General features: G+C 34.1%; 1 protein-coding gene across 1 annotated transcript in view; it reads left to right on the plus strand.

Moving 5' to 3' along the window:
• ADGRV1 (adhesion G protein-coupled receptor V1) overlaps positions 1-27270 on the plus strand; it is a 671454-nt gene that overhangs the window by 217723 nt on the left and 426461 nt on the right. The window contains exons 74-78 of the mRNA XM_051971448.1: positions 1773-2854; positions 5982-6099; positions 8273-8444; positions 14571-14813; positions 19026-19433. Of these exons, the coding sequence (XP_051827408.1) occupies positions 1773-2854; positions 5982-6099; positions 8273-8444; positions 14571-14813; positions 19026-19433 (2023 nt within the window). The remainder of the gene's footprint in view (positions 1-1772; positions 2855-5981; positions 6100-8272; positions 8445-14570; positions 14814-19025; positions 19434-27270) is intronic.

Here is a 27270-nt window from a genome sequence, read left to right on the forward strand (position 1 = left end):
AGTAAATTGATTCGAAAATATTGACACCTCTGAGCACCAAACTAGATTTTAAAACTTGTTAATTGGATTGGTTTGTAATTTTATTTTTAAAATAAAGTCTCTACATATGAATGTTACCTCCATGAAAGTCCTCCTTTAATACTTCATTATAATATGTATGTGACCCTGGCTTTTCTGATATTAAATGACTAGATTAAAGTGACTATTAGTCTCTATTTAAATGAAAAGTGTGTGCTATTTGTTATCCAACGACCAACCTTACTAAAGTTTGGGGAGGCTAGAACAGGTATTTTTGTTTGTCTTGGGGCTATGGTTACTCACAGAGATGGTCTGTTAAAGCCTAATAATGGTTTAAACCTGCAGTGGCATAAAATCCCATTCCTTTTGAAGTATAGTCTGGCTGAAATGAGGAAACTGGTCCATTCCCAAAAAAACCGCAACCTAAGAGGAATGTAGGGAAGCTAGGTGGTACAGCTGGGCCTGTAGTTAGGAAAAATTAAGTTCAAAACTGGCCTCAAACACAAATTAGCTGTACGACCCTGGACAAGTCACTTAGCCCTATTTGCCTCAACTTTTAAAAAAAGCTAGAGCAGGAAATGACAAATCTTTGCTAAAAATGAGGTTACAGAGTCTGAAATGACTGAACAACAATAGAGATACATAAACAGAGGTCTAAGAGAAACCAAAACATTAAATTATGTCTAATTGATAACAAGCACAATCAAAGGAACATTGAAACTCATTTAAAGGGAATTGTGACATATTCAGACTTTGGAAGCATGGCTTACCGCAAATTAGAAAGGCAAGGAAACATAACCATATTAGTATTCATTGCCAACAATCCTAATAATTTTTAATGACACTAAATGTTTTACCAGTTTGAGCAAGGACAATCTAAGGTCTTTTCTGTCTCTAAAGTGTATTTATGATCCTATGACTCTATGAACTTCTTCACAGTATTTACCTATAGACCATAACTCATGTAAATTTACATAGTACATAGTACAAAGTAAAAATATACAATCAGAAGTTCATTCTTTCTGAGATCTTATAAGGAAATAAGAATTACCAAAATTGTTTCATTACTATCTATTATGAGTTACACTACCTATGTTTTAATGCATTTGCATTATTTACATTGTTTTCAAAGTGCTTTGTGTTTTGATGAAAAACAAAAAAATATGGAAAGGATATATATACACATAAATATTTTAAAAAATAAAATTGAATTGGATTGCTTTTCTTTTTTTCATTCCAGGAAGGTGACCATGGCCTTAGTTAAACAAACATAAATGGGCAGTTTTGTTATTTAATTTTCAGATGAATCTTCTGGATTCCAGGTCTAGCACTTATCTTCTGCACCACCCACTTTGTATGCTTAGCATACTAGGCATATTTATAGACAAGGAGAGAAGTAGAGAGAATATAGTTTCATATTATTTGTGTCTGTAGTTCTTCATTTGCTTGAAACATATTTATATATCTCTTCTGAACATAGAATACAAAGGAACAGGGAAGAGATAATGCTAACTTTGTATTGTATAGAACATTTTGCCTATTTATGTCAGGATTCTCAAATAGTATATGTAAATGTAGTCTTTCTGCTGGATCATATCAACTATCCTTTCAATTAAGGCCATATTGTCCTTATGCTCTGAAGAGATCATGTCAATTTTAAGAAATATCTACATGAAAGGTTACTCTTTTCAGAAGAATTACTGCTTCTTAACAACTAATGCAACTTTGATGTGGGGGGTGTTTTTCCTTTTCAGACCAGGATTTACTGTGGCTGAAATTGAGCCAATGGGAATCTTTCAGTTTTCCCTCATCTCAAGAGATATCATCATATCAGAAGATGCACAAATGGTCAGATTGAATGTACAGAGATTGTTTGGTTTCCATGGTGACTTTGCTAAAGTGACTTATCAGACTACAGCAGGAAGTGCGAAACCTCTGGAAAATTTTCAACCTGTTCAAAATGGAGAATTAACATTTAAAAAGTTACAGACCAGTATTGATCTTGAAATCACTATAATTGATAATCAACTTACTGAGATGGCAAAAATTTTTTATGTCAATCTGACTTCTGTAGAAATTAAAGGTTTGCAACAGGTTGATGCTAATTGGAAACCACGCTTAAATCCAGATTTCAGTGTTGCAGTTATTACTATACTGGATAATGATGGCCTAAGTGTGATCAATGCTTCTGTCCCTCCAATAACTACTGCTTTCACTAAGGTTACTGATGCTGTTGTTGCATCTCACACAGTTGTCACTCCCCCTGAAACCATCAAGACTACCCCCATTCCTCAGACAACTGAAATTGTTACTTTTGTTCCCGAAACAACGGGTATTGTCACTGTCACAAATGGAGCAATCGTGACTGAGAGACCTGATATGGTCACTGTAACTGATGTTTCTGTTAAAGGAATATTTAGTCTTGGGCCACCCATCATTTATGTTGAAGAAGATATGAAGGATGACACACCTGCTATTGTAGAAATTCTTGTCCGAAGGACAAGAGGGTTGACTGGGAATGTCAGCGTAGCTGTTCAAACCTATGGGGGAATAAGTGCTCAAAGAAAAACTGGGGAATTTCCTTTTCAAGATGTCTATGGAATTTCTAACCTTACATGGGCCAATGAAGGAGAAGATTTTATAGAGCATTCTTTCATTCTTACATTTCTGGATGGAGAAAGAGAAAAGAAAGTATACATTCAAATCTTGGATGATGATGAGCCAGAAGGACAAGAATTCTTTTATGTTTTTCTCACCAATCCTCAGGATGGAGCCCAGATTATAAAAGGAAGGGATGACATTGGATTTGCAGCTTTTGCAACTGTCGTTATTAAAGGTATTTTTGACATTGTTGTTTGATAGATAATGGTGAAAAAAATGAGTTACCCTGACAAAAATTTCCTCTACTTGACATTCTCCTAAGAAAATTAAATCTAACATACTTTCTCAATAATGCCTTGTAAAGTTGATGGTTATTATTGTCAAGAAAACTTTTTTTTTCACAAATCCTTTGTAATTTGATACTTTATTATATAGTTATAAAGAGCAACCCAGGACACTAAGAGGTTAAATAACTTGGTTAGGATTACATAGCTAATAAATGGAAGATGCCACACTTAAACCTCAGTCTTTCTAACACCAAGGCTGGTTCTCAATGCACTGTCCTACTCTGCCCTAATACACTACAATATGTGATATGTATGTATACAATATGTATATGTGTACAATGTAAAATATCCTTTAAATAAGTATGTATATAGATGTATGTGTGTATACATATATACACATATAAAGGATATTTTAATAGAGTCTGTATCATCATTTAACTATTTGTCTGGAGGTTTCCTATATTAATTAAATCAAAAGTCCTCGATTCTCTATCACTCTAAGATGTTTAATATAATATGTGTAGAGATATTTTAGTAAATATTTAACAATCAGATTCTTTGAAGAGGAAAATATATATGCATGCACACTTTTGAGTCTAATCTTTATATTAACATTTTCTTAAATCAAGACAATCAAGGAAAGAGCAAATCAAGTCCTGGTTTGTAGCCATTGTTTATTTCTAAAGTGAAACTACTTACACTTAAATTTTTACACTTAAAATTTAACAACCAGTTCTCAAAATTGTTAAACTTGGCTCCAGAATGCCCTTTATACATTTTAGTACAATAAGCCCAACCTATTATTTGATCAATTAACATTTATTCAATGCCTATTATGTGCCAAGCTAAGCACTAGTATGCTAAGTACCAGTAATACAAAGAATCCAAAGATAGTCCTTGACTTCAAGAAATTTATAATCTAATGGGGAAGACAACATGCAAACAAATATATACAAGATGAGCTATATACAGAATAAATAGGTAATAATTAAAAGAGAGAAAGAATTGAGATTAAGAGGAGGTAGGGAAGGCTTCCTGAAGAAAGTGGGATTTTAGTTAGGACTTAAAGGAAGCCAAGGAAATTCAGTAATCTGAGGAGAAGAGGAAGGATTTTCCAGGTATGGGGGACAGCTAGAGAAGGCCTAGAGCCCAAAAACAGAGCCACAGAGGCAGGATCAGAGTATGTGTGAGAGAATAAGGTATAAGAAGACTGGAAAGGGAAGAGGCGAGGCTAGATTATAAAGGCCTTTGAATGTCAAAAAGAGCAAATTATATGTTTGGTCCTGGAGGCAATGGAATTGGAAGCCATGAGAATTTATTGAGTAGAAAAATGATGTGATTGGAACTGAGCTTTATGAAAATTACTTCATGATGGATTGGACTGGGGAGAGAATTGAAGCAGGTAGACCCCTCAATAAGCTATTGTAGTAATCCAGATGTACTAAAGGGGTGGCAAAGTCAGAAAGAAAGTAGATGTATTCAAGAGATGTTGCAAAAGTGAAATTAATGGGCCTTGGCAACATTGGGTATGGGGAGTGAAAGAAAATGAGGAATGCAGAAGAGGTCCAAGCAGCAGAGGAAAGAGAAATCTTTTATATCAGGAAAAGGTAGGGATATATTTATTTGTTGGAAGAATGGATAACTGAACTAGTTCCCCTAAAAAAGAGAAGATTGCAGTAGGGGAAGATGTAGGGAACAACAGTTCAGGCATGAGAAGTATATTATATAGAGTAATATTTATATATAGATAATGGGAAAGGAAAAATAAGATCAAATAATTGAAAGCAGCCCAGTCTGCCTAGTATAATGAAGGGAGGAAGGGAAATAGTATAAAGTTAGCATAGAAAGATAGAGAGGGCCCAGCTTGGACTCTGAATGCTTGGCTATACTGTCTGTATGTTAAACTACAGGTGTGGTAAAGAACCACAGGTTTTTGAGCATATGTGAGACATGGTCAGACTGGTTGCTTTGGGGAGATCAGTCTAGCAGTGGTGCAAAGGCTGGATTGCAGAAGAATAAAAACTGAGTTAGGGAGATACATTGAAAGAAGGATATTTATTACAGCAATGCAGGAGAGATGGAATGGAGGAAAGAAGGAAAACAGGAAAGAAGATGTGTTGGGAATGTAGAATCAATGGACCTTATAAACTTTGGGTGGGATGGGTAGCAAAAGTTAGGAAAAAAAAATCCTGAACTTATAAACTTTGGTGACTGGGTGACATATATACTCTTAGGAGGAATAGGGAAGCACAGAAGAAGAATAAGATTGAGGTAGGGACTGATAAATTCTGTTTAAAAAGCCCAAGGTCTCCCACTCATTCAGGTCTATCATCACTCCTTCTGATCTATATATTGCCATTGGACCCTGATGGTTGGGGAAGACAATGTCTTGCTGCTGACTTTGCACAGTCCTCCATCACTTAAATCCAATTCATTTGCATGTCATGGCATCATTTCCCTAATGCCATGGTCTTCTTTGAGAACGAAGGGCAAACAACAACAGGGTCCACTCTATATTGTTTCTTGGTATAAATAATTTAATTTTGTGGAAGTTTTCCTTGCTTAATAGAATCTGCTATCATGACTGTTCTACTGACACAGATTTATGTCTATAGGTTTATTTTTCTGCATTATTATTATTATTATTATTATTAATTTATCCGATTTTAGTTTTGGTTTGATGATATTTAGACATATAAACAAAATATATTGTTTATGTTAAAGAATAAAATGAGTTCTAATTGGTCCACAAATTAATATTTTTACCATTTGTTATGGCCCTCTGCTACATCAACCCAATTAGAAGCCGACTATGCTCAAAAGGCAAGAACAAAGCAAAATCAATTCCATCTTTATGAGAGTTCTTTCTGTATGATCTTCCAGATTTTAATTTCAGTTGAAATCCTTTGAAGTAACTTTGAACTGCTTTGAGTAATAAATTCTGAAAATTCTGGGTTCCATTTAATTTATACCTTGTATCACTAATTTCATTACCTGTGTTGAGCAGATTGGTGGTGGATTGAAAGGTTTTCCTGAATACACATGTATCATTACAATATATAATTTACTTTTCAGGGAATGATCTTCAGAATGGTATTGTAGGATTCACTGAAGATTCACAAAGTGGACTGGAGTTGGATGAAGACTCTGATAAAAGAAATGTCTATCTTGCTGTCATAAGGCAACCAAACAGGTATAAAATGTATATCTTGAGGATATATAACATGTTGTTTCCCTATTCGGATATTAATACATTTTTTACAGAAGACAGAATGATATGTTAGAGAAAAGATTACCCTGTAATTTCATAATATCGTCAGCATACAGATGCTCTGTTTCTTTTACATAATTTAACATCTTTTAATTACTTTATAAATTTTAAGTAAGATTAAGGTGATTATTACCTTGATAGGCCCAGGCAAACCAAAGATCTATTAGTAGTAGTATAGTATCTGCCCTAAGGGAAAATGAGCTATAGAAAATGGACTTTCAGTTTTGAAATAGATGCTTCTTTTCTGAAAAATATTATGCTTCTTTTATGAGAAATATTCCAATCTATTAATGGAATAGATTTCTAGAGTCTTAGAATTAGACTTAGAATTCTTGTCAATAAGTCCAAACAATATCTGACCAGGAGCTTTTGGTACAGCAAAGGTATTGAACATACAGCCTATATACTACTTGGGGCCCACAATAACTTGGATTTTTCAGCCCAAACAAAATTAAAATATAACTGGGAAATACTTAACATAATAAATAAAAATACAATTAAAATAGATAATATACACTTTAAAACTCTATCAATAGAGTTTGCTGTCACTACTCTACAGCATCACCAACACTTAACCATGCTTAATGTTATCTTAGTGATTGATTCCCTTGAGAGATAGCCCTTTTTTTTTTTTTTTTTTTTTTTTTTTTTTTGATCACTCTAATAGAGAGGGAAGTTAACTCAGTGAATAGAGCGCTGGGCTTAACGGTCAGGAAGATTGAATTCAAATTTAGCCTCAGATCACTTGTGTGACCCTGGGTAAGACACCTAACCCCCTGTTTTCTTCAATTTCCTCACGTGTAAAATGAGCTGGAGAAAGAAATAGCAAACCACTTCAGTACCTTTGCCAAGAAAACCCTAAGAGGGGTCATAGTCAGATGTGACTAGAAATAACTAAACAACAACAGAATAATTAGATTTGTTCTTATATCAGGTTGAATGTCCCCGTATATCTTCATATCAAATTAAAATCAGTCCCTCAACAAACTTCTACCAAGTATTCTTCCTGATCTCTGGAGCCAAAGGATACCACTGTACTCTACATTTTTATACTAGTTAGTATATGGTGAATATTTCAGTTTCTTCATTTCAACTCAAGCCTGAATATTAGACTGTGACTCCTTGAGGACAAGAATTGACTTTTTAAACTATTTTGTATCTCCAGTACTTAGTACACAGTGTCTAGAATATCACAGATGCTTGATAGATTCTAGCTGACTAACTGAATATCCCCATTTCTTTCAGTTTACCCTGATATGAAATGTTTTACAATCATTATGTCATTATAGTTAACTTTTCTAAGCAACTGTAGCTTGTCCATATGCTTTCTCAAATATGGGGGCCAGAATAGTCTTGCATACATGCAAGCACACTTGCCCACTTGCATGTATGTATATATAGGTGGTATATATATATATATATACACACACACACATACATATATACATATATTTGTGTGTGTTTATATGTATATATATATAACTTATAGCATATATTATAGTATATTTGTAGTATATAATTTATACATCTAATATAACAACATATAATTGAATTAGCTGTTTTATTTTCTTTTGAAAGCATTTCTGTTTATCTGAATTTTACATCTAGCTATATTAAATAGCATTGTAATCTTGGGCAGATCATTTTTTCTCGTGGTTTTAGGTTTCTCATGTATAAAATGATAGAACTGAACTAGATAGTGGTGAAGGTAGCTTCTACACGTAAAAGAAAAAAAATTTAGTGTGACAGAAAACCAAAAATTTGTGCTCTAATTCTGATTCTCCTATCTGCTAACTGTAAGATCTTGTGCAAATTACCTAAGGTCTCCAAGTCTCAAGTTTTCTTATCTACACTTTTTTTACAGAGTAATGAGGATCACAAAATAAAGTATGCTAAACAGTTTATAAATCATATGTATTCTATATAAATTGTAATTATAGATATATATTGGCATAATCTACAATTATAATTTGCTTCCAGCTATTATTATATTGGTCTTATGAGCAATATAGTGGTATATTTTGAGACTGAAAATGAGGCATCCAATTTTGCACTTTGATTTAATGTAATTTAAATGGTTTGACTTTGTCCACAGGGTTTTTGAAGATGTTAAGATCTTTTGGCAAGTCACATTTAACAAAACAGCTGTTGTACTTGAGAGAGCAGGAGTAGACTTACGTGACATACTGTTGTCTGTATCAGGAACAACAACTTGTATGGCAGGCCAGGTGAAGTGCCTAATCTCTATTGAGCTCCATCCTGATAAGGTAAGAATAAAATCAAATAAATTCTGCTATTGATGTGTCTTTGCAAAGAATGAGATAAAGCCATTTTGTTTGAAGAAAATATGCTCAATCAACAGCATTTATAAAGTATCTTCTTTGTTACGGGGACTGGGCATATAAAAACAAAATTCAAAGAATCGTTTCACTCAAGTATCTCACCTTATGTGAAGACAAGATACAGATATGTAAATATGTACAAAATATATGTAAAGTATAATTTGAGGGACAAGGACCTATCAGCTGAGAAAAAACCTAAAGTCTTCAAGTAGAAAAAATGTTTGAATAGAGTTGCAAATGAAAATAGGAAACTTAAATGTTGAAAGGTTAGGATGTGAGGAAAGATTAACTCTAGGTAGTAGAAAACCATGCCAAGACACAGAGAGATGGAAGAGAAAATGTGAATGGGAAGCATCAAAACATTTAATTTTACTGGCTTTTTAAAGAGTATATAAAGTGGAGTAATAATGATAAGCTTTTAAATGTTGGTTGAAGCCAGATTGTGAAAGACTTCAAATGTCAAACAAAGAAGTTCATATTTGAGGAAGGAAAGGAATAAGCATTCTTATAATGCCAATTATGTGCCAGTCACTGTACTAAGCATTTTGAAAATATAATCTCTTTTATTTGATCTTCACAAGAACCCTGTAAGGTAGGTATGATTATTATACTAATTTTACAGTTGGGAAACTGAGGCAAACAGAAGCAAAATTATTTGCTCAGAGTCACATAATTTTTTTAGATTCTGAGGTCAGATTTGAACTCGTCTTCCTGAATACAAATCTAACACTTGCTCCTCTGTGCCCTCCCGCTACTCCATAATGACAAAAGCCACAGCGCCTTTTGGGGGAGGTAGAAGAAGTCTGTTGAGATTTTTTTCTTCTCAAAAACGCAGCCAGGTGATAAAAGTTCAGATCTTTTATTATCTTCAATATAGCCCGGTTAGCTTAGAGGCCTATCTCTCTGCTTGGTTCCAAGAGCTCTCTCCAAATGTCACCAAATCCAAAGGTCTGGTCCTACAGCCTCTGCCTCTGCTTTCTTCAGCCTCCAGCCAGCTCCAGTCTTCATGTCATTCCGGTGAAATCTTGACTTGTAGCGTCTTCCTCTCAAAAACTTCGACTGGCCCATTGGCCTATTTATGCTCCTTCCAGAGAGAGGGATTATGGGTAGTTCTACTTAGTACCTTGTTTCAGGTTCTGCCCAAAACATCTTCTTGTAAGATTAGATCAACTCTAATTAGTTAGCAGTTAGTAAGGATTCCAACATCTCCCCCTTTCTTTTGTTTTAAAACATAGGGGGTTTCTGAGGGGGTACACATAAATCCATCAATATGGGCCAGAACTTTGTAACAGATATACATGGTATACATAAATCCATCAATATGGGAGGCATTATACACAATTTACATAAGCACATAGCAATATAACACAGGCTAGTAGTAATGTAACAAATAACAAGAATCAACCTGAAATTTTACACATGTCCATAAGTCCTAGAAATAGTCCATAAGCAATCCATTGTCCATTAGTTCATGTGCCAGGAATCTAATAATTCCTGTAAGCCCTGAAGTACTGCAAAAGTCTCATCAACAATTTTTCATCTTAAGGAACCCAATGATTCTTGCTGGTTTTTCAGGAACTGAAAGCTGAAGATTTTAAAGTTCTTTTGACAGGCTCATTGTTAGCCTTTTCCACCTGTGGAAATATAAGCAGATCCTCTTCCCCAAGCAATTAACCTTATTCCCTTTTATTTACCAAATTTGGGATTTCTCCTCATCATCTGGTAATTACATTGGAGCCATTTGCACTGGATATTGCCTTGTTGTCTTAAAAGGCCTGTATTCTTCCCAACTGTAATCCTGATTGCTTTTCTGTTGGTTGATGACATCCGAGTTCTGAATTTCTAAAGTCTCTCTGGGTGTAACCTCAGCTGCTATCATGCCCCACCTGTCCTTTGATTGATACTTTAGAGCTGGGCCCAGCCTCTCATTCCTCTGGGTCAATATACATTTAGAGGCCCAGTGAAAGCCTCGGTTACATTTTGGACATGGGGTTTTGGGTTTTCTCTTACCCTGTCTTCTCACTGTGTCTCTGTATCTACATTGGGCTCTTAGATGTCCAATTTTTCCGCACTGAAAACATCGACGAGTTTCTCTAGAATTCCTCTGCCAAGAAGGACCTTGTCTTTCCATGTTCATCATAGTCTGGGCATAATAAGCATTTGGGCCCACTGTGGCACAGCGTCTTATGATTTCCTCTAAAGGAGCATCTTTGTCTAGCCCCCATATAATTCTTTTGCAAACCTCATTGGCATTTTCCTTAGCCAAATGTTTAGTCATTATTTCTGTTGCTGCATTGTCTCCAATGTTTCTTATTACAGCTGTTTGTAAACGTCCCACAAAATCTGCAAAAGGTTCATTGGGACCTTGCTCTATTTTTGTGAAAGCATTATTTCCATCTTTCTGTCCAGGGAGAGAATTCCAAGCTTTTATTGCAGCCTTAGAAATTTGCTCATACACTGTTATGGGATAATAAATTTGTTCTGAACTCTCTGCATACTGACCTTCACCAGCTAGTTGGTCAAAAGCAACTTGTACAATAGCTCCTGTTTGCCTATTGCGTTGGGCTTGAATCCTACATAATTCATGAAACTCCGAAAGCCACAATAAATTTTGTCCTGGTTCTAGACAAGTTTTCGTTATGGATTTCCAGTCATTCGGGATTAGGATTCCATAAGACAAATTATCCAGTAACATCTTCACATAAGATGATGTAGCCCCATAAAGAGTGCAACCCTTTTTCAAATCTTTAATTTTTTCCAAATTAAAAGGAGTGTATTTTCTCTCTTTTTGACCTGAAGAGTCAATCTTTTCAATCACAGGATATGCATTTATAAAATCAGATATATCTTCTCCTTCATTTTTTGCTTTAATTAATGCTTTTTCTAATCTTGTCAAATTCTGCTTTACAGGAGAAGCTGACTGTGTTTCTGCCTCTCTCCCTCCCCCTTGTTCCACCCATGAAGGGTTAATTGCGGGGGGAGGGTCATGAGATGTGGAATCACCTAATTCCTCCTGCTGTGAAGTATCATACTCAGAATTGTAATTAACTCCATTCTCATCTGATTCGTCCTCCTTTTCACCTAGTAAAGTTGGCATTTCTTCCTCCTGTACTTTCCTTTTCATCATTCTATCGCTTAAATAACTTCTTATAGCCAATTGTATTACATTATATGTATTAATTATTGAGTTAGGCCCATTTTTATCATAGAATTGACAAAGATCCTCTCCAACCAATTTCCATTCATTTAGATCTAATTCCTTATCAAGAGAGAAACAAGGACATATGTCCTTTACAGTTTGTAAAAGTTCAGTGATTTGCTGTAAACTTATAATTAAACCTTGGCTTTCCATAACTTTGACAATGCTCTCTAAACATTTTCCTTGAACAGAAACAGGCTGTTTTCTAAATATCTGTCCCATCTTAGCTGAAATTCTACTTTAACTCTTCTAACAAAATTTCTTTGTTGCACTCACCCTAATTTCTGGGTTGAAGAGTCTTTTCCACTGGATCAGGATCAGAGGCTTTTCCACTGGATCAGGATCGTAGCTTTTCCACTGAAATCCACTGAGGGGGTCTGTTTGCCCCACGTTGGGCGCCAAAATGTTGAGATCTTTTTCTTCTCAAAAACGCAGCCAGGTGATAAAAGTTCAGATCTTTTATTATCTTCAATATAGCCGGGTTAGCTTAGAGGCCTATCTCTCTGCTTGGTTCCAAGAGCTCTCTCCAAATGTCACCAAATCCAAAGGTCTGGTCCTACAGCCTCTGCCTCTGCTTTCTTCAGCCTCCAGCCAGCTCCAGTCTTCATGTCATTCCGGTGAAATCTCGACTTGTAGCGTCTTCCTCTCAAAAACTTCGACTGGCCCATTGGCCTATTTATGCTCCTTCCAGAGAGAGGGATTATGGGTAGTTCTACTTAGTACCTTGTTTCAGGTTCTGCCCAAAACATCTTCTTGTAAGATTAGATCAACTCTAATTAGTTAGCAGTTAGTAAGGATTCCAACAGAAGCCCATGTTCTTAGCCTAGCAAGCCTAGCCTAAATCATTTTGCTTTTCTGAAAATTTCAGATTTAGAATTTGTCATACATTCTTTTGTATTATTTAAATTAGCTTTTATTTTATCTCCTTCTAGATATATTTTGACATATCTTCCTGTCTTAGACGAGGTGTCAGAGGGAAGATGAACGCTTCAGATTTGCCTTACAGGCAGTTTTTCTTGGTCCCCCTTCCTCAAAGCCCTGACTGACTATAGGAGATTTTCGAATTGTCTTTTCTCTCATCTATTTATCATAAACTTGAAATTTCCCCTTAAGCCTATACCTCAAAAAATATTAGAGAAGAAACTTATATTTTAATCTTTTAAAAATTGAAAGAAAAAATCATTCAGTGTCTTATATGGTGATCTTTAATTATTTTTTCCCAGAAACAAATTCAGATTTAAAATTCAAATAATCAGCTTGTAACATTTAGAGATTAACTGGGAAGGGGAAATCCTGGGGATTACATAATGTGCCTGCCCTTCATAAAGTGTTTTCAGTCACATTTTGGAGTTGAGGGAGGTTCACAAATGTGTTTCCCTATCACACTTAATGTTTATTTTATGCCCAAAACAGTTTCTAAGACTGGAAGATTTCTTCTGTTTGTATTTCTAATTACATGTTGTCATTCAGCAATGTATTGTTCTCTTCTGAGAGTTCTTCATCTAGATTATAGCATCTTCCTTTGAAGTGAGGGTTTGTGAATGATGTAAAGTAACTGTATAATCACCATTTCAATGAGGAACATTTTTCCTGGAGAACAAAGACACATGATATTGGAGACAGAAATCTTTATTTAAACAAAGAGGGGGCGTGCCCATTTTCCTGGAAGACTCATGGATATCAGTTACTAATACTCTTCTGTCCTAGTGCTTCTATTTTATATGAGGAGAATTGAGATCTTTAACAACTGTGGAGGCCACAAACAAAACAGCAGGCAACTGAACAGCAAGTACAAAATAAGAAAAGGATAAGTGCTACATAATATATATTTAGACAATTCTATCCCCAACTGCAGATTAACATTTACCTACCCAGTGACCGAGAAGAAAGATGCTTTTTGGGAAGACTGAAATTTTTTTTGGTTGTGTTACAAAAGAGGGAGTCCATGAACAGAGACAGAAACATATGGGAGACTCTGAAGATCAAAAAAGATTTTCCCTCTCTTTGCTAAGAGAATTGAACAATGCTTGGCACATAAAATACTTAATAAGTGCTTGTTGACTTGATTTGAATTTGTTGCCAAGAAACACTTTAACATTCTAGTAAAATGTTTCTCTCATAAATGTCTATATAGTCTCTTCCATATTCATAAAGAGACTGGTTTAGATCTTATTTCCCCGACCCCCAAGATAAATATAGTTTGGGGTTTTCTGATATCCCCTAATGCTTGTGTTATATAATGCTGAAGTATGATGTATAATGGATGATTAGACTATAGAATCTGCCTTTGGAAACTGGACTAACTTAATTATTATGTTTAAATCAGTAAGCTCAACACTGATATTAAGATTTTGGATTAAATGATAATTTTCAATCCTGAACTAGGAAATGAGTCTGCTCTTTATGACCTTCATAAGATGATTTGGAGGAAAATATAATAACAGATGGATAACTTCTCATCAGAGCTCTAGATAGTCTGTATTTAGAATATGGTTAGTAAAATTATGATATTTACTGCTAGTACTGCTAGTTCTGAGAAGGAACATTCTAAGAGAAAAAAATGAATGTGTTTTTGATTGATGGATAGAAAGCATATAGAAATGTAAGCACATCAAAATAAAACCAGTTATCTTTATGATTGGTTCCATCTTTATTCTAGGACCTAGTGAGTTTTTACATACTTATTTATTGGTATAAATATTTTGCATAGCTAGGAATAATATGGTGTCTTAATAACTGATAATAATATGTTAGGCTAAGAAGCATATTGCTATAATTTGTTAAGACCAGATTTATGGTATAAATAAACATGAAATAATAATAAAAGGTACTTTTTTCTTATTCCTTGGCAGAAATCTCAGTTTCAAATGTATTTTTTTGTGGAACTCTATGAAGCAAGCATGGGAGCAGCAATAAACAACAGTGCCAGATTTGCTCAGATAAAAATACTGAAAAGTGATAGACCTCATAGCCTCATCTATTTTTCAGTGGGTTCTCGGCTGGCAGTAGCTAATAAGAAGGCCACTTTAATCAGTTTGCAAGTGGCTCGAGATTTTAGTACAGCACTAATGGTGTGTGTTAACTTCAGTACACAGGTAAGATTACCAAGATATATCTATATGTACACATATACACATGCATGTATATGTGAGATTTTCTAATCTATAATAGATTTAATGCGATTTAATGCAAAAAAAAAATTTCCTAAAAAGAATATTTTCCCTAAAAGAATAGAAAAGAATAGTATTTAGGTTACTTTTAATTTTTTATACTTTTCCTTATCACTTCATTTTTCATTTTTGCAATAACATGTGTCAGCTGTTAAAATGCAGTTTTGTTTGCTTTTTCCCTTTTCCTTTTCCAGGTAGATTATTCATTGCAATATTTTTATATGTTTATTCTTGAAAATAATTGGAAGGTTTCTTGACAATAATTAGAAAGTTTCATTAAGTACAAAATTGGACAATACATGATAGATTGTGATATACTGTGTTGCTCTTTAAATTTGAACTAGTTCCTCATTAATCACTAAAATTGTTCAACTATGAAATTTCTAAGCACTAACCAGCCTGTAACAATCAAGGTCATAATTCATTCCATTCTATTATCTACCTGATCTATAAGTCCCTTAGACGCCTATCAGACTTGGTAGTGGTGGGTTTCCTTTTTGCTGTAAAAGCTTATGATCCTGTCTCCTCCATAGGAAATAATAGCATAGAGCATCAACCAACCAGAATATAGGTTCACTTCATAGCCTACATGACAGACCTTTCTATAGCATGATACCCATTGGATATCTCAATCTAGGCTCTTGGATTCTACTTTTGCTTGAGTACAGACCTTCAGGATCTCACATCTTGATGATATTAATGTACTGTTAATGATGAGAGGTGGCCTTGCATATTGGATAGAATGTGGGACTTGGTTTAAGGAAAAAATACAAAGTTCAAAACTTATTAATTATGTGACTTACCTCCAGATGAATCACTTGACTTCTCTGTGGCTAAGTTTCCTCATCTGTAAAATGATAGGAGTTGAATTTGAGGGTCTCTAAAGTCCCCTTACAGCTTTAAATCTAAGATGTGACATAATGCAGTTGATGACAATTCAACTTTCAATCTGGAGGGTACATGTCAATATTAGGAAGATGCATTCCACATGCAAATTAAGGATAGCATAAAATGGCTAAAAGAGTATGTAGAAGTGGACAAGCTAGGAGCATTATGATAAGTAGGGGAGAATTATATGGAAGAACTCCATATTATTATGGAAGAATAAGTAGGAACTTATGCTATGAGCTAGGAAGAAGAGAGGATTTGATGACTGATGCTTTATGGGACAGTGAGTAGGTAGTTAAACTTGCAAGTGTTATAGCACTTTGTTCCCTACGGTCTCATGAAGAGTTTCTTATCCATTTGTGCTCCAAACTTTAGTCTCTATGCCTAAAGAATGATAAAGAGATAGTCAACCTTAGTATTGGACAGAAAGTAGTATCCAGCTTCCTATGGGAGAAAGGACTATATGCTAATATCTGCAATCAGGTTAAATCAGTGAGCATTTCAATGCCTGTTGTGTGCCAGGCACTGTGCTTAGTACTGAGAAAACAAAGAAAAGGAAAAAGTAGTCCCTAGGTGGCTCAGTAAATATAGCATTAGAACCAAAGTCAGGAAAATTCCTTCCTGAGTTCAGATTTGGCTTCAGACACTTACTTGCTGTGTGATTGTGAGCAAGTCACTTCATTTTGTTTGCTTCGGTTTCCTCATTTATAAAATGAACTGAAGAAGGAAATGGAAAACCATTCCAGTTTTTTTTTTTTTTTTTGTGACCCAAATAGGGTCACAAAGAGTCAGAGTCAGACACTGAAAAATGACCCCAAAAAAGCTCTTAAGATGCTCACAGTCTAATGGGAGAGACAACATGCACACTACTATATGAACAAGACATAGACAGCTATTGAAATAGGGGATTAGGAGAATACAGTAATGGCATCCCTCTCTCCTTCAACCATGTAATCACATAGATTTTGTTTGAAAGGAAAGGCACGGAAATAGTAGAGTAAGAAGTGATATTAGGCACTCTCCAAAGAATGTTGTTTTTTTTTTTTCAGTAGTAAGAAAATAATTAAAATTTGAGTCATCAATAGCATTAAAATTCTACTTCCTATAGTTTCTCTCCAACTCAAGTCTGCCTTATCTTGTTTTGTTCTGTTTTGGCTAAACCTTCCTAGAGATCTTCAAGGGCAGTTTCTCATATGTAAGCACATACAACCATGATCCAGAAGGAAAGTCATCATACCCATGGTGATGTACTTGTAGTAAGAATTACTCATATATGTTAGAATATAACATAATGCTAATTATGACGTCCTGTCACCTTCAAAGGTGTTTACAAAATTGTAGTAATATTTTAAAAAGGGGGACAAGTTTTTACTTTAAAATTATTCTACAACTAGTTTTTTATTCTTTTGAGAAAAGTGCAGGAGGAAGAATTGGGGGTATTAGAATGAAAACCTTAGTTTGGCCTCATGTTGACATGTAAGTATTTTCAGAAGTAATTATATTCTAAGTTACTATACCATGCTAAAAAAAAAAACTATGTTCCCATAATAGATTATCAAATGAGAATGAAATGAGCACTCATATATATGTATAATGTTTCAAATTCAGAATAAACAGTAAATTGCAATGTGAGAAACATTGAAAAGTTGGGCTTCCACAGAATGTTGCAAGCTTCTAGGTAGTGTGGGATAGTGGGTACCACCAAGAGGTTTTCAGAATATAAGAGGTTAAGGAAGGTTGAGATTCTACAGAACAATTAAATGCTCAATAGAAACCTTGAGCAACCACGGAATTGGGGAACTAGGAAGATACAGGTGGATTCAGCCAATCAGAAAGAGTCTTGTGCTTTTGAGAAAACCACAAATAAGATAATAGCTGATCTAGCACAAACTAGTTGGGATCAATGACCTGACTTGACCAAATCACTATTACCTGCTTAATAGGATAAATGAATATTAAACAACACACCCATAGGAGTTTTCTACCATTTTTAAACATGGGATGAGTGATGAGGGAGAGGGAAGATGTTTATACATATTTAGGGTAAACATAGTAGGTGTATCATAAAGATTGTAACCCAGAAAGGAATGGACTAGTCAGGTCTCTGAAGGGAGGGACTATGCCAAACTAACAAATATAAAACTTTCCCCTCATCTGTGCTTATAGCTCCTTTTTTTCTGAAGAGAAGTGGGAGCTGCTTGTGGCCAGAAACATTAAGACAATTCCATAAGATTTTTCTTTAATAAATTTTCCTCGATATCTGATTTTCAGTGTCAAAAGCATGTTTCTAATAGTAGGAAGTTTAAAGTAAATACTAAAATAAGGCTTTAAAATGACTCATCAGTTTTAAGAGCTTAATAATTGTTTCATCCATTTATATAACAATTAAGGGATACATTGCACTACCAGCCAATATCTATTTATCCTTTTTGTAATGGGAAAACCGACCAGTGAGGGCTTAGTCTTGAGGATATATTTTCATTTGTCCTTCCTGGTACATTATAGAGAGCATATGTCAATATTTCCTACTTGGCATTGAGCCTTTAAATGTAGAATCAAAACTGGACATTGAAGAACCAATCTTCTCATTTTGCTTCCACCCATAAAGTGGCTATGATGTAATATGGAATGAACAATGCCTTTTTCAAGAATTTTTATACACTTGGTTATTCTGTGGGCCCTGATTGGTACAGGGTGAATGCAAATAGCAATGGTTTCCATTTTGGCCAAAACCCTTGAGGTTTTCCCCTCCTAGATTGAAAAGATGCTATGCTTCGCCTCAATTCTTATCTAACCTTAATCACTGATTGGGCATTCAGTCAAACTGAGACCTGTTAAAGATTTTAATTTAAAAAGAGCAAGGGCTCTCACTGAATCTAGGGCCATCTTCAGTTGTTTTGACTGGAACAGGAAGTGAGGCTGGTGATCTCGTACAGTTTTCTTCCAGAATGGAGGATATACAAAAATCAATAACAACAATCACCTAAATTGCATATGTGTATCCCAAAAGTATCAGACTTCATTGTAGGTTTGGAATTTGTATTCTCTGAGATTATTCACTCTTGTTTGTCCTTGGAGTAATTCGTGGTTTGTCCTGTAAGCTAGCAGGGATCTCCCCTTGGATATTTATGTAACAAAAATTAAAGTTGTTATTGTCTATTTAAGATCTTTTGTTTGATGTAAGTCCATTTTTTTATATTAAATTAGAAGTACAATTATGTCACTGAAATTATTCTGTTGCAATTCTAGGAGCTGAGAGTTGCTGAAACAATGGGCCGCAGTCTCATATCTCCAGCTGTTTCAGGGAAAGATTTTGTCAAGTCTGAAGGCACATTGATTTTTGAACCTGGCCAGAGAAATGCTGTATTAGATGTCATTCTAACCCCAGAGACAGAATCATTAAATCCATATCCTAAGCGTTTCCAGGTTATACTTTCTGACCCAACAGGTGGAGCCAGAATAGACAAAGTGTATGGCACTGCGAATGTCACTATTGTGTCTGATACTGATTCTCAATCCTTTTGGGGACTAGCTGATCAGCTACACCAGCCTCTGGATGAAGATATTTTGATCAGAGTACTCCACAATCTAAATCTTAAAGTAGCCACTGAAAACACAGATGAACAACTTAGTGCTGTCATGTATCTAATAGATAAGGTAAGCATTTCTGAAAAATAATTAGTGGTGTCTGTGAAATTATTTATGAATATAATGTCCTATATGGAATATAACTCCATGTGATTGTATCTATCTTCTCACTCAGGGAAATCTTGATTAGTATGGAGCTAAGAGTAAGTTGTAGTAGTGCTATCACTATATCATGACATGGTAGAAAGGACTTTTGGACTGAGACTTGGGAGAACTAGTTTTTTAGTCCTGGAATTTCCATAAACAATATTACCATGGGGAAATTTTTTTTAACCTCTCTGAGCCTCAGTTTTCCCATCACTAAAATGAAGAATTTGGATATCATGATCTTAAAAGCACTTTCCTACTTTAAATCCTATAATTCTTTCCTATTTCTAAAATTTAGCAGCAGCCAGGAGTGAGTCTTATACTTCTATAATCCTTTGCTACTAGGCAAGGGGAAGCCTTCTTTGCTACAACAGGGTTAAGTGCAATTAAAGATCTGCACTATTAAAAGTCCCACTCTTACAGTGAATCTACCAGAATCAGAAGGTCACCAGGCAGTCCAAGGAGAGTTAAACTGGCCCAGGTTGGAAAAACAGGATAGGACAAATAAAGCTTTTGTATTGATCAGCAGTGGGATTAGTACCACAAAAGGTTAATGCACTTTCAGCCAGGGCAAGATAGGGAGATCTTGTCTCAAAAAATGAAATTAAATGAAATATAATAATAAGATAAAAATACTACTATCAGCTCTTTGTCTCTTTTCTTTCATTGTGTTTGTTGGGTGATGAGAGTATTAGCAAAAATTGAGGACCTTAGAGGTATTTAAGATTCTTATAAGCATTGTTGTGGTCTTGAAGCAACTCTATTTTTTTTTTAGTACAAGATACTTCTGATGAATTAAAGATAAGAGGCATGAAGAACTTAACAACTCTATTGGACATTTACTATCATTAAACTTGACTAATATGCAAAGTAAGGTACAAGAAGTTTAGCAGTAGTGGAAAAGACCAGAAATATGAGCTATGGATTCAGACCAGGGAGTAGTCTGTTATCAGATAATCAGTATAAAGGCTGGTTTCAGTAGGGGGAGAAGAGAGGAGTGTGGCTGTTTGAATTTAGTTAACTAATATAAGCCTTAGATGAAAGTATTTCCAAATTGGGATGAAATATGAGTCTGTAAGAATAAGGTCCTATAAAGTCCTACATGGACTCTTGTCAAAACAATATAATTCTCTATTACTTTATTGTATTTTGTTTTTTTAGTTATCTAAGGCAAAAATGTCGGGGATATAGCATGTAGAATAGTCTAGAATTAAGCAAAGTCTGAGGCAAAAATGATAATTTTATTAATTTACTTACATAAGGAATAGAAATTTGTTACATCTACATGTAAATTTATTGTCTCCTTTAGGTTCCATTTTCCTGTAACATTTGTAAAATGGAGGGAGTGGACTAGACATACTTTGAGACTTCTTCCAGCTTTATCTTTGTGACACTGGATCATAATACACTAATATTATCATTATGTAGTCTGAGAAATATAATTACTGTATAATCTGCATTATCACATTCATTGTTCTTAGAACAAATCATTCTGATTTAAGGCAACTTTTTTCTGTACTTAATATTCTTTTAGTTATACATTTTCATTTTACATTCTTGACACCTTATATTTTCATTCTATTAGGAGATGTATTTTGTACCAAATGGGTACAAAAAACATTAATATCTGTTCAGAACCCAAGAAGTCAATCTGGAGTTTTCCATTTCTTCTAATATTCACATAACCCAAGCAAAACAAGTGAGAGAATGAAGAGCAAAAGTTCTGTAACTAGCTTTTTAGACATGGAAAGATAAATTATAAATTATTTAGGGACCCTTGCTATTGTTTAAGTGTCTTACAAATTTCTCAGTTCTTTCTTAACAAGTTTCATCCCCTGGGTAGGCCCTCTCTGAGTCTTTTTCTTCTAGAAGAGTACATGGAACTAGCAATGATTAGCCAGAAAATCTGAAGAAAATCATGTGAACAACTGATGGGTTTTATAGAACTACATGAACAAATAGCTTTGTTTGCTTTGTTTGACTACATATTATAACATTGCTTTATAACCATAGTTTCCTGTCTGTACTCTATTTCCTAATTGAGAAACTATAGTAGGCAAAAGGTAAACATTTTAAACTCTCTGTAGAAGAGATAGGTGGAAAAAAGCATGAAGTGCCCTACAAAGGTCAATCCTTGTCAAATAGCTCTAAAATACCAGCAGAAATGGTTTGTGCCAGATTAGGAGGAGGGAGTTAGGGAGATAAGAATTTTCTAAAGGAAATGTTCTAATTTGCTTAAGATAAGACTTTTTGTGATTATGATAATATAAAAAGAGGTATTGGAAAGGAAAGAAAAGTATAATTAGGTATTGTAAAGAAAAACAATTCTAAATTGGTTTTAAGCTTGATTTTAAAAAATATAATACACCCTATCATATTTTCTATTTTAGAAAGTTATATGAGAGCCATGTATTACTGACAGACATTTGAAACTTGTTTACATGAAGAAATTGTATAGACATTTCTTGATTGCTGTTTATAGATTCACTGGGTAAAAGGAAACAGCAGTTACAAATAGATCAAGACATCCAAATTTCAAAGACATGAATTACGAAACTTAATTATCAGAGATGCCCAAGATGGGAAAATCTAATTAACTTTTGTTTCTTCCTAACACTTATCAGCCAATGTAATTTTCTCCATTATATATTAACAATTTACATGAAATGAAAATCCAGAAATATAAGAGGAAAGTATTATAAAAAGCTTAGACTAGGAAAACATGATTACATTTAAAAGAAAAATCATTGTTACTATGTGTCAGCTGAAGTATGTTGAAGTTCATAGGAAAATGTATAATTATTTCAAACACGGTCAGTTCTGTTATCAAGTATTTTTACAGTATTAAAACATATGTGAAGCATTCCAGGGACTAATATTTCTTAAACACCTTTTTCCTATTTCAGCCACACTAGAATTTGAGGTCCCAATTATTTAAATACAGTTATTAACTACTCATATTTTTGACAAGTTCAATATTTTATTATTCCAACTGATGGAGAAAAACAAAGCCTAGAAAGAAAACTTTAAAAATAATCTACTTAAAATCAATTACAGCAAAACTATAAGACTTAAGATGATGCATTGATAAAACATCAAGTGAATTTTCCAAATATGGAAACTTGTTGCAAAATGGTTTGTACTGTTCTACCATTGTTCATGTCAAATGGTTTCATATGTGGCTACTTTTTATGTTACTGGCATCTAGTACAGTGCTAGTCAGATAGCAGCCTTCAATCAATATTTATTACACTGAATTGTATATATAGATAGAAAAGATAGAAATGCCTTCACATGCAAGGTCATTTTAGGGGGTAGATCTAAATGCAGATTTAAATAAGCATGTTATACAAATTTGCCTAGAAAAATCTAGATAATAATTTATCAGATGCATTAACTACTGGCTTCAGAATTTCAGGAAAATCTAAACATTTCAAAATCACTGATTCAAAAAATTTATCTAGGTTTTGGTAATTTCTTTTTGTTTATTGAAATTGTGGAAATTTTCTCATTCTTAAGGTATGGCAATATGTTAAGATTTGAGAATATTAGCTTTTTGGGAAAAATTTTACTGACTGTCAAAAATTAGTTGGTCAGTTCTGGATATGTCTATTTTTGGCCTTTTTTAATCAAATATAAATTTACTTATTGCTACATCTCTGGATTTTATATTCTTCTCTTATTATGTCTGTGTATACATAATAGCAAAATTATATGTGTGTTTGTATATATGTCTATACACAGGTACACGTGCAAGTGTATATTTATATATTGTACATATTGTACATATTGCATATGTGTACATATATATGGATATAGATAGGACAGATTTGTTTAAACCAAATCTGTAATATCATCTATGTGCACAACTCTTGGAGAAGAAACCCCACGCATTGATACAGCTCAGAGTAAAATACACTTTTATTCAAATTATACTTTTTGAGAGCTGCTTGGCAATAAATCACATAGGCAAGATATATATATCTGAGTTAGGACTTGAACACAACAAACCATTTGACCTCTGAAGATATATTTTTTGGTCTGCTGCACCATAGTTACCTCCTGGTAAAACAAATCGAACACTTAAATATGGTGAGATATATCCATACAAAGCAGGATATATAATCCACATCAACCTCTATGTTCAGATTACATATATATATATATATATATATCCTTATGTCCATAGATATATGTCCTTTAAGTAGAAATGGTACATGTATGTATATACATGCATATATACAATACACATAACAATTTCTCTCCCAAGCTTGAGTCCAACATTATCATTTGTCCATTGGACATTTCATACTAGATGTCCCAAATACTAGACTTCCCAAATTGAATTCATTACCTTCATCAAACCATTCTTTCAAATATCCTATTTCTGTCAAAGTACTACCATCTTTCCAGTCTCCCAGGTTTGTAATCTTGTTACACTCCATTCTCCCTCACCTCATGTAACCAATCAATTGCCAAATGTACTTGTTTCCATTTCTACATGTCTTATATCAAGCCTCTTCTATTTATTCCTGAGAATGTTGTCTTCCTTCTGGACTCATCACTTTCCACTTAAATTATTGCAACCCTCTACTTTGTATCTCTACCTCATCTTTCCCTACTCCAATCTATCTTATGTAGTTCAACAAAGTGGTTTTCTTAGGTTACATATCTGATGAGCATGGAGCTTCAGAAACTTCCTACAGGCTCTAGAATAAAATATGAACTTTGTTAAACTTTTAAAGCTCTTTACAATCTGACTTTAGCCCATCTTTCCAATTTTGTAAGATGATCTTCTCCTTCTTGCACTCTATTATCTAACCAAACTGTCTTTCTTTCTATTCCTTATGTGTGGCACTCTCTTTCCCATTTCAGTGGCTTTTCACTGACTTCCTCAAGGCTAGAATACATTCCTTCCTCATCACCCTACAACAGAATCTCCGTCTTCTTTTTCAAGATGTAGTTTAAGCACCATCTGCTCTTGAAACCTTTCCTGATTCCTCAACTTTTAGTACTTTACTTCCTAAACTGCCTTATATTTAACTACTATATACTTATTTGTATTTGTTTGGGGTATATTTATAGACTTACTCATCTTTTTCATTATAATGGAAATTCCTTATATACAGATATTGTTTTATTCTTTGTATTTATATCCTCAATGCTATTGATTGATGTATTATAAAGAATATTAACATCATCATCACTGAAAACTTTGTTTCCAACTATCATGATGCTAGGAGAGGAAATTCCATTTCACATATATTCTAAGAATTAAATTCTAATTTTCTTCTGACATTTTCTCCCCACACATATAGTGCATCATACAATATTGTTGACTTTTCCTCCTTGGTATCTTTACATCCTCCCTTCAAACATTTCCACAAATACTTCATTTTCTAGCATATGCATATTATAATTAAGATTCCTCAAACTAGTTTAATGGTCCTATAGAATTTAATATTTAGAACTAGAAGTAGCATTTAGAGATAATCCTATCCAAATCAGTAATTTTATAGTCGAAGAAACTGAGACACAGATAGATTAAATGGCTTAGTCAGAGTCAGGCAGGTACTGAGTAGTAGGACTAAGATTTAATCCAAGATTCTGTGCTTCTAAACTATGCTCTTTTCAGCATAATGCTTATGTCATTATAGCTGGCAAAATGAGGATTCTGCCTTAAGAAATCACCAAATTTCACTGTAATGCTAATTACCTATATACAACTATTTCTGTCACCTGGGTGTACCCAACAATGTTTTGTTTATTTTGTATTTGTAGAATCAATTAATGACATTTGGCAGGATGTACCTATAATTTATGAAACCACATTTTAATTACCCTTTTCTTGAATTATTGTCACTAGAGATGTTGTTAGAGTTCAGATTCTTCCAAATTATTCACTATCACCTTCTCAGTATTTTGTGTTCTCAAATTTGTTCATTACCATGTCTGTGTCTACCATTTTGCCCTTTCTGGTAGTCTTCTTATTCTGTTTACTTGGATTAGATAGTAGATGATTGATAGATAGAACATTTATTATGCACTTACTATGTATGTTCTAAGAACTGTGCTAAATAGAGCTGGGGATATAAATACAAGCAAAGAAGATGGTCCTTGTCCTCAATAAACTTATGTTGTAATAGGGGAAGACAACACATAAAGGGAAGATAAAAAGCAGAGGAGAGAATAAGGAGGAATGAGGGGGGAAGGTACCAACAGAGAAAAAATAGGGGTGAAAAAGTCTAGAAAGTGAGAGGAGGCAGGAATAAATAGCCCTCCATCTCCCTTGTCTCTGGTTATTTTTATAAAATATTTTTTCCACATAATTTTTTTTGTATTTTATTTCCTCATCTCATTTACAAAATCAATCTTGATTATAGGGAAATAAGCAAAAAGGTTTCATACTTCAAGCTTCCTTGAGTTATTGTTTTAAGTTTCTCATTATTAGGGGTCCTCAATCTACAACCCATGGGCCAGATGCAGCAGCTGAGGACATTTATCCCCCTCACCCATGGCTATGAAGTTTCTTTATTTAAAGGCCCACAAAACAAAGTTTTTGTTTTTACTATAGTCTGGCCCTCCAACAGTCTGAGGGACAGTGAACTGGCCCCCTATTTAAAAAGTTTGAGGACCCCTGTTCTTTATGGTTGGATAAGAGTGTCTTATCATTTGCCAGGAGAAAGAGAGTTGTAGTATGTGGGGGATGGAGAATTCCTTATACTTTTACTGACTTGATTGACATCATCCATTGAGACTTTTCCTTTTTTGGCTGAAACAAATATTTAATAAGGACTTATAATGTTCCAGTCAAAGATTTAAAAATGTTATAATTCTTTCCTTTAAGCTTGTATTCTACTGGGGGTAATAAGGGATCTACAAAAGTAATGTTAAGTATAATAGGATTGAAACAAAAGACAGAAATGAGCAAAATTATTTAGGAAATTAGGGAATGGAAATTTAAGAATCCTTGACTAGGATACTGAGGGTCAAACAAGTGAGGGTCAGTTTTTTAACCTGTTAAATTATTTACTATATGTGAAATACAATCTCTTTACTATTCTTTCTTGCACTCAGGTGTATCCAGTGAAAAACTTGATTTATTTTAAAGCATCTGTTTCACAAATTGAAGTTTTATTATGTTTTGCCCAATGCACAAAATGAAATTATTTTTAAATTAACATACCTTCATTAGAAGCACCTCATAGTTGTGAACTGATCAATTAACCATTCTGGAGAGCAATTTAGCTCTGTGTCCAAAGAACACTGAAGCTGTGCATGTCTTTTGATCTAGTAGTACCATTGTTAAGTTTATATCTCAAAGATATCTATAAAAAGGGAAAAGGACCTATTTGTATAAAAATATAGCAGCTCTTTTTTGTTGTGTCTAAGAACTGGAAATCAAAGGGATGCCTAGCCACTGGGCAATTATTAAACAATCTATGGTTTATGATTGTAATGGAATATTATTGTGTTATAAGAAATGACAAACAGGATGATTTCAGACAAACCTGGAAAGATTTACATGAACTGATGCAAAGTGGGGTGAATAGTACCAGGAGAACAGTATACAAAGTAATAGCAATGCTGTTCAAGGAAAAACTGTGAATAATTTAGCTATTCTTAAGCACAATTCCAAAGGACCAATGATGAAGCATATTTTCTGTCTCCAGAGAAAGAACTGATATTGTTTGGATACAAATTGAAGCATTTTTTCTCAAGAAAAATGGCAAATTTGGAAATGTTTTACATGATCGCA

Source organism: Antechinus flavipes, chromosome 1 (assembly GCF_016432865.1).
Source record: "Antechinus flavipes isolate AdamAnt ecotype Samford, QLD, Australia chromosome 1, AdamAnt_v2, whole genome shotgun sequence".
Classification (NCBI taxonomy): Eukaryota; Metazoa; Chordata; class Mammalia; order Dasyuromorphia; family Dasyuridae; genus Antechinus; species Antechinus flavipes.